The sequence below is a fragment of the Ptychodera flava genome, chromosome 11 (assembly GCF_041260155.1).
Source record: "Ptychodera flava strain L36383 chromosome 11, AS_Pfla_20210202, whole genome shotgun sequence".
In the NCBI taxonomy this organism is placed as follows: domain Eukaryota; kingdom Metazoa; phylum Hemichordata; class Enteropneusta; family Ptychoderidae; genus Ptychodera; species Ptychodera flava.
The window spans coordinates 19,378,591-19,390,137 of NC_091938.1; the positions used below are offsets into that span (position 1 = coordinate 19,378,591).

At 40.1% G+C, this 11,547-nt stretch overlaps 1 protein-coding gene across 1 annotated transcript; it reads left to right on the forward strand.

Annotated features, from left to right (window-relative positions):
* Window positions 1-9,026, forward strand: LOC139143724 (uncharacterized). Its single transcript, XM_070714258.1, has 5 exons — window positions 1-553; window positions 5,702-6,007; window positions 6,300-6,391; window positions 7,133-7,469; window positions 8,243-9,026. The coding sequence occupies exons 1-5, from the start codon at window positions 196-198 to the stop codon at window positions 8,542-8,544; spliced, it is 1,395 nt and encodes a 464-aa protein (XP_070570359.1). The 5' UTR covers window positions 1-195; the 3' UTR covers window positions 8,545-9,026.
* The last annotated feature ends 2,521 nt before the right edge of the window (window positions 9,027-11,547 follow it).

Consider the following 11,547-nt stretch of genomic DNA (forward strand, 5'->3'; position numbering starts at 1 on the left):
AAGCAAGCACGATTACGTACTGAAGGAGGTTCAAATATAAGTGTGATCAGCGATTAACCATTTACGTTTTGTTGAATCCTACGCCATTGTTCGGAAGATATAAGAAGTGTGCAATGTCTATCGCTCTGGTCTGACTCTGTCCTGTTTGAAATTCACCGGTTTTGCTACAGCGTGTCGTGGAACAGACCAGATACCATGAGTCGACAAACTCTTCTGGCTGATCCGCTGAGCACCTCTCGAATTTATGTGACCATGAGAGGTTTCGGCTCGCCAGACGCGGACCTACACATATACGTGCGATACGCCAAGGGAGGCCCTAATCCGATCCGCATCGAATGCCACAAGGACGACACCGTCTACGACCTGATCAAAACACTGATCATCCGCGCGAAAGAGTTCGGTTTGGACAACGCCGGGGTCACGCTCAGAGAAGGGGATATCACCGTGTACAAAGTCATACAAGATCAAGAATGCAATGTGCAGAAGAAGGAACGGCTGCCTCCCAGAAGGCTACTGACAGAAGTACACGAATTTGACTTGGAGTTCGAGGCAGGTGAGGTCAAGTTTTCATTGAGCAGCAATTTTTGCTTGATGACAAAACCAGCAAATGACCAAATGACTTCTCTAGCGATAGCACAGTACAATAGGTCATAACAAATTTCTTCCTTGTTCATCAACATACTGTTAACATAGGTTTCTTAGCGAACATTCCACGCGAATTGGCATCACTAAGACCCAGGTGTGCGACGGGATCAGTACATTTAATTTTGCCTACTCTAAATCCCCTACCTGTTGCATCTCTTTCCACCTTTGATATTTACTTCCGTGTGGGGTGTATATGCCCTCTCAGTCTCTCATGCATGACAACAGCTCAAAATGGAAGAACACGAATACAATTTGCAGGCCGTATGTCATGTCCTAACACGAGTCGACCGGCAAGTGTATCAAAAGTATATACATGGGAGACAAGCTAATCCGCACCAATAAACAGCAGTAAAAATACATGGGGTCCTTTGGTAGCGCCAGGCTTTGAAGTGAAACATGGGACAGGGTCGTTTTGCGAGGTATTGAAGTATATATTTTCGCTGGCAGACCTCGACGACACCACGGTGATATCGGACCACGGTGTATGTTTTTGCTCATCAATCGACAACTTTGTCGTCGATACAGCTCTGGCTCAAACACATTTTTTGTTTGAATCGCAACAGAAGTTGTTGTACTTGAAGGGGTTCGATCCCAAATGCAATTGCAAAATTCAGGGAGGCAGTTACGTAAAAATAACATTTCAACTCTCGTTCGATGATTGCTTGACAAGGGGAAGCGTTATTTTAAATTTGTTAAAAAATGCTTTGGGCGCAAAAATGGTGCAGCAAACATCATTTATGATTTTCATGCACTTGTAAAACATTTAGTGAAATGACACAAAGCAACGACAATGTAAATTTGCTGAGCCCGATTTTCTTCGTCTTTAGTCCCGTGCAGTTATTTTAATAACTTCTGTCGTGCTTCGAATGTAACACTTGTCTTTAATACTCGACGATTTTCATGACAAGAAGGACATGGCCATATTGCTAGCGCTAGAGTTTGTTTCATCACTGAGGTAATGAAAAGATTATTTTGTACCTCTTTGTTATGATGAATCGCCCTGGACCGGTGTATATACATTACGTTTGCCCCGGCACGTCCAGTGGTGGACTTTAGTTTTCAAGTGACCACTTACGCGTTGTTTTACTTTTAATTTACAATTCAGGTTGACTTTATGGGTGGTTCAGTTAAAAACCTAGCCTAGGCATTCTTTTGCAAGGCATGGCTTTACATACCGCGGCCGTTCTGTTACAAATGCCATTGGAACCAGTCAGCGTAATCTTCGGAATTACCAAAATCCATGATGACGTCATTCTCCAGTTGTGAAACCAGGCGTGTGTTGTGTATATTTCTATATTTTACATTTACATTTCCGGGTGTGATACATAACAATTGCATTGATACCCCAATATTGTTTAGAGAACAAAACACTAAAAAGTGTGCGATTACGCTTTTGGCGTTGTTCCAAATCAAAATTACACAATTCAAAATGTTTCTTCCGCTTGAGACTATAATAAAAATTCCTTTTCCCCGTAACATGACGAAGTAGGGAAGGCCAGACCAGACCTGTAGAAAAATTCAAGATTTGACAAGGTCGCTCGTTATATTTGAAAATGAAAAATCTTCATACTGTTCATGTCGGAAGAATGAAAAGTGATAGATCGAGATTACCGTTAAGGCGCCTTGAAGTTGAAACAATTAAATTTGTGCTCATGCAAACTTTCATCAAAGAAACTTGAAACCTTTCCCAGCAGAAATCAAGAAAAACACATCAGGGGCTACCGTGCAACACTTGGTCCGAGAGAAACAACCTTATAATTACTTGTATTTGAAATTCAAAATGACAGCCATCCCAAAATCGACTCTATAGATTTTTCGACTTTTGAAATAACAGTAATAATTATTCAGTCAAAGTCATATGCATCTGCACTGCAGGTAATTTCAATGTAAACATTTTCCCCAACTTTCAGTAGTTAACTCTTGAATGTGGTTTAACCGACCCCGGATAATTGGTATTTATGTACAAAGGAGGCGAACGATCCAGTTAAATTATCTCCTTGTGGTTTGCAGTATAATATTACGCGCTAGCAAGGACTACAGTCTGCTGTTGTTCATGTCTTTGTCGCTAGGCACACAGCCTAAACTTTGCAACGTGACATTGGCAAATATTTATTTGGTTTAATAAAACCAACAGCATGATGAAATACAGTTCGTATGGCTACGGCCTTTGAACTTTGTACTTCAGTTTTGTCACAAATATTGACCCTCAAACTCCCATGTATCTTGACTCCAGATCTGTTTGCGAATTTAATCGCACAAACGGGGCCTCCCTGGGACTTCCCCTCCGGACTTACTTAAGGCAGTACGCACCTCGAAAATGAATGACTAAATATTTTGCTCAAACTGCGCTTAATGAAACATTCAAGCATACTATTACTAAATAAAGAATAAAAATCGGTGGTCATCGTGTAAAAGTTGGCACTAGATAAACAAATTACCTGACATTCACCGATATCTGAAATTCAAAATGGCCGCCATACCTGTGTTACCTTAATGGGGATAAAATTTTCGATATTCAAAAAGCGAAGACGGTTAACATTTTTATTACCTCAAGAGCTTTGAAATAAGCACCAACAAGATGTAGACCAGAAAAGTATTGAAAAATCTGAGAGTCCTAATATCTGTCCGAAGGCACATTCTACCTTAATTCGGCCAGCTTATCACATACGTACGCTCAATTATTGTCTTTTATATCTAATCTTTTAGATTCATCTTATTGCTAGGCTAACATTTACGACATGATTAAAGTAAGCCCGCTAGGAACCAACTGATTGGATAATATCTACTTTATTGCCATTGTCGCCGCTGTTTATGGTGTTGTCGTCCTTGCTCGACAAAGATGACAACTAAATACTAAACGGATAAATATTATGAGAAGATGGAAAAAACTATTCATAGTGATATTAGGCAAAAATGAATACAAGGAAATTTTAATCAATTTCAGCTTGGTGTCAATTTTCCTGTGATCTCACAGGCATTTGGAGTGTCCATTGTGGTGTACGCACAAAAATACGCGAAGCGCCCGTGAATCTCCTCAGCGCGTACTGTGTATACAAATAAGCAAGGTGTGACAGTAGCCGAGGATAAGAATCAGAAATAACCGCTACAATAAAGAAATCAAATTCACAAACTTATACTTAACATTCTGCACTCTCCTCTCGCACTATTCACAAACAAAAGCGTGTAGTGCGCCGGCATCAGTTTAGCACTTGCAAACTTTCCGGCAGCGCAGAGTTTGCTTCCATGGTGAAAACTAATTCACAAGAATGGACGAAATAGAAATTTTATACACCCTGTTTAGTAGAAATTTAAAGGAATGGCGATAAAAAAATCATGGTGTTCACGGCTTAACACATCATACTGAGAAACAAATAAAACCGTAATTTTAAAAAGCCGAGCGGAACTTCAAAAACAGACGGATAGAACAGTTATTTAAAAGCAGCGGAAGTATACATGTAAAACAATTGTAAAATTGAAGGCTCCCTTAGTTCTGCTAACACGATGAGTTATGTGCCGTATGCAGTGCAATTGGTGACAAGTCAACGCTAGTTCGGATTAAGATTCAGCTATCAACCATAATATCGGATATTGTACACATTCAAGTTTTGTTGCCAGGTCAGATACCAAGTATTTCGACATGACTGGGACAGTGGGACAAGGAATTGCATTTCAAAAATCGGACAAGCATTCTGGCAAATAAACCAAGATTTCAACCTATGCGGCTTTTGGTTGATCAGAGGCGTGTATAACGTCAGATTTATGCTCGGAATGTTTGAATAACTAACAGGTATTTTGAGAGCACAATAGCCTATCGTATAAAATGACAGATTGACTTCGTCAAATCTCTCCAACTTCTCGAAATCAGGTCAGCATACCAAAGTCTCTCGAGCCGTTAATAATCATTATTTTTCAAATTACTATCTTAAAAAAGGACGAACATGTTGAAAAGAATCAGATTGGAACTTGTGAGTTGGCCTATCTTATCCAAAGGAGCTGTATGTAGTATCCGTGGCTATGCTTTGAAAGAAAGGAAGCTACTTGCCTAACATTTCAACATTCGAAATCGTAATTATTCATCAAATAAACAGAGTTTTGGCGTTGAGGTTGCATTTTGCATGGGTGAAATTCAGCGTCTAGCCTCGTTTTGGTGTCATATGAATAAATAATAACTCATACATTATTAATTAATACAGCCATTCATAAACAAGACATATATCATCCACTACATGACATAAGGAAGTTTGGTTTCCTTAGGTGTCAGTGGTACAAACAAAATCTCGTGGTAAACAAGCATGGAAATGCGGCCAACCAAAACATATGTCTATACCGCCTACACTGTAGATTTTTGCTCGACAATGTTTGTTTTTTGTTTTGTTTTGTTTTTAGGGGGATTGTTGTTTCCACTCGTAAGTGATTTTTCTTTTGACCCTGTGGACTATGACTGGACGTACCGTGAAATTTCTATACATGACCGTCAAAAATGAAAATTAGCCACGCAGTCGTTAAACAAAGAATTGTCGTTCATTTGAGAGTTCAAATGTATGAAAAGGGGGCGCATTTTGTCATATTAAATGATTAAATGATGCCAAAATGAAGAATTTCTACCGTGGGTTATGAAGTCAAACAGATTTGCTAAGGTCATAGTCCGGCATCCTTTGCGATTATAACATGTCTTTTTAATACCCTCCGCATATGTTCTCCACAAAAATCCTCGCCACAGAATTCCCAAATGAATATTTAACAATTAAAATGACTCGCACGATATCGTATCACTAAAAGTGATAGACTTGATCTGTGTAGTTGCTTTATGCAAATATCCGTACGTGCTACGAGGACAGAGAAATTATCTTGCAGTTAGTGAAAATGGTGTGAACTGTGGTGGTTTAAGTCTAGTGCTGAAGTGAGTAGCAAAAAAAACAGAGAGTGAAACCGGAAGTAACTCGCATCATCGAAGCGTTTTTGCTAAAATGTCACGAGCCAGAAACAGATCTTTTTCTTGGTCCCAAGACTTGTCGCAGTGAAGGAAGCATAAAAGCTTTGGGGTTTTTTTTCGCAGATGTATGTGAAGTCCCAGTGTCGCACGCACGAGCGGACACCAGTGCCGTGTTTCTGTGCCGCAGGACGGAGACGTTCGGTGACCTGGCCCGGAAAATACAAACTAGGCTGCCGACGTTTCACTTCCAGGAGGCCTACCTAAAAGAAATCAGGGAACAGCTGGAAGGGGGCGCTCAACTGAGAATTTCCGAGTATTCGAGTGTTGGCGGGAAGAGCAAACTGGTTGATCCCACTACCAAGATAGGAGACTTGGAGGACAAGACTTTTGGGTTCACTGTTGAAACGCCAAAGAAAGCGATTACTTTAGGTAAGTGAACTTCTATGCGAACTATAACAAACCAATTTCAATGTTTTACCATTCGGCAGTAGCTCATGTGCGTTACAATTAGTGAAATGTAGATGAATAAGTGGAAAATTTGTCATTTTCCTTGTGTAGCAAAGACCTTAAACTTAATTAAACTGACCAGTCGATAGAGGTAATTTCAGTCAAAGCGCCCTCAATGATAGTCTCATTTACTAGTGAACTTCGCTCGACAGTATATTCTGTTCTTCGACTCAGTTCACACTTACTTACACATGTATGTTGATTTTTATTTCAGCTGATATTAAAGAAAACATATGCGGACAAAATATTGCTTTCTTTGGTCCTTCCGGCAACGGAAAATCATCAACTATAAACACATTTGCCAAGGTAAGGGATCCAAAGTTCTTGAAGAATGGACTGTCACCCACGTTCGAAGTGAATACTAAGCAAGACAAACTGAAATCACGCCCCCAACGACAGATCCTGTCTAGCAGGAAGCACGAAATTGTTTGCAGTTTGCTACGTTTACTGTTTTTGCGTAGAAAGTTTCCAGATACTATTTGGCTCTTACAGTTTCACCAGCTGTTTATTTCAAAATATCTTCCACTATAACCGTTCTGTTAATGAAAAACAAAATTATTTTTCTACTCTACCCTCCCCCAATAATGATGAGATGCCCAGTCTTGTCAACACCGCAAGTATGCGTGGCGTTCCATGATTTGATGACAAATATAATTTTAGTTCTGAAATCAGTGACGAGAGTTCATCAGTAAACAGTAATACAAAACATATTGTTTACAATGCGACATGTTTCCAAGGCAATTACTAGTAGTTTGAAGTTCAACATACCTAAGATATTTGAATGAGAATATGGAGTCTTCTTTTGTAATGTGTGTTTATATATATATATATATATATATATATATATATATATATATATATATATATATATATATATATTAAAGTATTCAGATTTCCCCGTGGTAAATTAGAGTACTCGATGCTAAAAGCAGAGCGTTATAGATAATAACACAAATCATTTTGCATTTATTTTGAAGTTGAAGTAATTTAGGTTTATATGTGACTGATAGCATTACATTTCTTTTCATTCCAATTTTCGCGTTCTAGGCATTGATAGGCGTGTACCAGCCACTCGCGCAGACGTTTCAGCTAGAGGGGCCCGGTACAAAAGTGTTCAAGCCGTACAAATTCTCCATAGAGAACAGGACGTTCTTCCTCTGTGACGTGCCAGGCCGCGGTCTCTTGGTCGACGACGATGAGGATTCAAGCAAAATTATCACACGAATTCTAGATGGCAAACTTCCCGCCGAAAGGCCTCTAGACCACAAGATAAGGTTTTTTGACAGAGGATTTGGCAAGATCCATGGTGTCGTTTACATTCACAAATGGGAAGCGGAGTTGGATGAACTTCACACGTGTTTGTCCGATGAACTTGCAACAAGAGGTTAGTTAAGGAAAGCTTTGACTTAAAGATATTTATATCCCGAGTGACATCGCATCAAATGAGAACACTTACTTGTGACTTTAATTTTCGAACACTGAAATACCAAGAAATCGCCTGGCAAACAAAGACTGTATATTTGCGAAATTGTGTGTATAGAGCTAGATTGATGGATGGATTGATGGAACTAGGCTGCAAAGTTAAAGGGATACAGTCGTCGGAACTGCGCTCAAGGTCGTATGGGACCCATACGACCAATGTAAACAATGTATCCAAAGGTACGATGGTGATTGATGAAAGTTAAAACATGTCTGTCATAATCTACATCGTATAATTTAAATGTTGCAGCTATGATGATGAGATGCATCTAGATATCGTGCACAAAATACATTGTTTGTGAACAAGAAACTCGCACAGGCGCAGTTCCGACGACAGTTTCCCTTTAAGCTTGGCATACTTCTTTATATCTGCATACGAACCCCGAAACACATGTACACATAGAACACATCAGAAATCTAACCATTCATCAGTCTCATCAGCAGTCAGTTGGTAACCTAGCCGAAGTACACTCACTTTGTCACTTTGGGTCTACCTTGAGGGCGCACTTGCCCATTCCTAACACCTTGTGCAGGCAGTACAGTCCAAGATGGTCCCATCGTAATTGTTCTATTTGCTTCTTCAAGTTGGAACTGGTGATTTATTTACTGTACCATGAGTGAAAAATGATCATTTGATCCGTTTTGATGTCGTATTTTGCTATTCTCTTGTTTTCACAGGAAGTGGAATACCGATGATTGTCATAATGACACATATTGACCGCGCGCAAGACAATCCCGAATTGATCGCTCAGAAATGCAGCGAGTTGGCCGAAAAAATCGGCATCGACGTCGCGAACGTCTTCACCATATCGAACTTTGACCACGAGACAGAGCACGAAGATCAACAGAGAGACGCGCACGCTCTGAACTTGCTCAACAAGATCTTGGCGTCGGCCAAGTCCTTCTGCAACAGGGGAAAAGTCAGAGTATCCGAAATTGTCAAGGAGTTCAATAGCCTTACAACGACAGACAAACACTAGATCTGAAACATCTTTGTTACGAAAAGTCGCCTTGTGAAATCGTTGTATTGTTACGTACTGAACTGTTATGTCAGTATTACAACTGCTATGTCCAGAAACATCCCATGAAACTGCATTTCAGGGTCACTGTCGAATGAGGGCGTACCCCTAGGTATGACACACCTGATTGGGTGAAACGAATCAGTTGTAGCGGTTATTGACCGTGGATGCAGTCGTCGTCCCCACTCTTATTACAGTCATTTGCTCAATCTATGTGTGTTCAAAAACATTTACTACTAAAGATAGAATTCCACACTGTTCAATGCATTAAGGTAAACAGTTTTTTTCTTGTTGAAAGTGGACCTATCATTTTAAAATAAATAGTCAAGAGAGTGATAACTGTTATCAACGACAAGGTTAAGGGCTTCATACTGAAGCCAGAACTGTAAGTTTATAAAAACAGATCGACCATAGCCCTGGATTAAAGTTCCATCAAAAAATCATGTCCGTTGTGTGTACAACAACAATGTAATCATAGCTACCGAACATGCGCACACCTTCGCTGTAACTTACATTATCACGTACGTGTGCAGACAAGCACTAATTGGGTCGAGTATTCAAGCGATATCGTCTAAATAAAATCATAGAAATAGTGACATGCTTTCGTCGGCTTGGGTCAGGCCACCTCTGCAATACCGATCATTATTACGTTATCTTGCCACTCGACCGTCGTTTGGCAACTGGTTGCCCATCTTCCATTAGCGGGCGAATTTCCGGCGTGCCGGCCGTTTTAGTAAATTTTAAATGTATGGCCATTCTGACATCTCGACGTCTTCCCTTCTGATGAATGTGATGGCTATTGATAGCATGGTGCATCGCTGAAGAACATGTTTTGAGAAAGGGATGGCGTTCCCAAAATTTCGCCAGAATTGCATGACAACACCCATGAGTTTTTTTTAAAACAAGCATACGGTTCATCTTGTTAGTCGGATCGGTTACATACATAGAGACGACCCGCATCATCATCAGTCGTTCTCAAAATGACAAATCCATCGTATCAGATGTGACAGCTGCAATCGCTGTCACAGAAAATAAAAATAAGCCCAGTTTCTAAAATATCCGAATGCACTCGGCAGATGAAGGCAGTCGTACATCATGCGGAGTGTTTTCTTTCTACGGAAGACTGTGTTAGAGATAGAATCACAGAATGGTTGGATGTCATGCTCTCTCTCTCTCTCTCTCTCTCTCTCTCTCTCTCTCTCTCTCTCTCTCTCTCTCTCTCTCTCTCTCTCTCTCTCTCTCTCTCTCTCTGGGCACTTTCATTTGGAAAATTTAGAGCTGTCTAAAATTTAAATAAAGCCTTCCAACCGACTTTCAATTCCCATCACTCCGATCAATAACTTTTGACAGCGCCGTTTAGACCAGCTGACGGCCCGCTGATGCTTATTATACTTCCAGTTTTGAAAAACTTGTATTAACGAATGAAAAAGAAGTCAACTGCGATATTATATTGCTTTCTACTCGTGACAATTGCTGTACACCAACATGATTTCGAAAATTATGACAAAAATACTTGCAGGAGAATTCTTGTATGTCAATTGTATGTTTGTGCAGCACAGGCGTTATGTTGACTGTATGTTGAACGTAGCATAAACTATACACTTTTACAAACTACCCAGTCAACATAACGCCTGTGCTGTGCAGGCCTTCGGAGCAGTGACAAGCCTTGTCAACGATGTTCTGGATGTTGTGGCATCAATTTCACTGGCTGTCTTCTAAGCCCTTCAAAATACATCAAACTACATGCATCGATTGCTTTTCCTTCAGATATTAGTTATCATGTTCCACCTTCTTTGACTCTTTTACCCGTCAAATATCCAAAGGGTCACAAATCGAAAATACCTGATTACTTCGACTGTCATGCGCCTATCTCATTAACTGGCAGGATATCTGACCTTGTGGGTAGATTAACATCAATCATCGTGTCTCAAGGGTCAAACATACAACTAAAATAATGTCGTCAATTAATAGAGCTTGTCTTCTCCAGCGTGTTTTAAATTGAGTTCAGGAGATCAGGTTTTATCTGTCATGAGGGACCAAAGTCCTCAACCACAGCAACGACAGCGGACTATCAGTGAACAATTTTTGAGTCTTTACATAGTTTGGATTTTGAAACATCAGAAGATAACGCTAGCTTAATGAACCCGAGTATGTACACTTGTAGAATGGCGCTACGTGTATCCATCACATCGACCCTACTCCCTGACAAAATGTGAATTTTCATTTTTCCCTTTCATCCACAGTCTATGTGAATACGAATATATTGGGAAACGTTCAGGTATGCATGTTGACCATTTAATACTGAACTCATTTTCGACACTCGGATGGCTCCCAAAAGGATATTACATGGTATGTTAAACGGCCGTCGCCTTTCTTCAGTGTCTGTAGGATTAGAAGCGAATCGTAAAATGAAATATTCTTCCGGTGATTTATGGGATATGGCGTTTGGTACACCCAGATTTTATGGAATCTATTGATAGGTATGCAAATAAGTAAGTGATGTACGCGTGGTCGACAGGTGCCACGTATGTATCGTAATTACGATTTGACTGAATTGCCCTTTTTGTTTTTTACTAATTGCTAACACCTGCCTCAAAAATAGCTTAATCAGATATTGATAGCGTTATTGTCGCCTTTTTTTTTTTGGTTGACCGCAGGTCGATTTTGTAATCATTGAAAGTGATGCGCATGCGTCGATTTATCCGAGCATATTTGCACTTTGACACTCACTGGCAGTCGCTCTTCACCCAGACACCTGCAGCTGTAAAGTGAAACTTGGCGTTTTCAAATTTCACTGAGAAGTCTTGCATGTATGTGTATGCAACGATTTGGTAAGGGAGGGCGGGGCTCTGTCGTGAATGTTTGTGTGGTAATTTGGCGGCAGACTGACATAACATGACTTTCACTTTGTCCAAAAACACGTCTACTAAGCTACGCAATAAAGTGTGTCGTGAAATTCGTGTA

What these genes read in the sequence shown, in the direction of transcription:
- LOC139143724 (XM_070714258.1), top strand. Translation starts at nt 196, where the DNA reads ATGAGTCGACAAACTCTTCTGGCTGATCCGCTGAGCACCTCTCGAATT. An exon ending in TGACTTGGAGTTCGAGGCAG is followed by an intron (nt 554 to 5,701) that starts GTGAGGTCAAGT and finishes TTTTTTTCGCAG; the next exon opens with ATGTATGTGAAGTCCCAGTG. An exon ending in AAAGAAAGCGATTACTTTAG is followed by an intron (nt 6,008 to 6,299) that starts GTAAGTGAACTT and finishes TTTTTATTTCAG; the next exon opens with CTGATATTAAAGAAAACATA.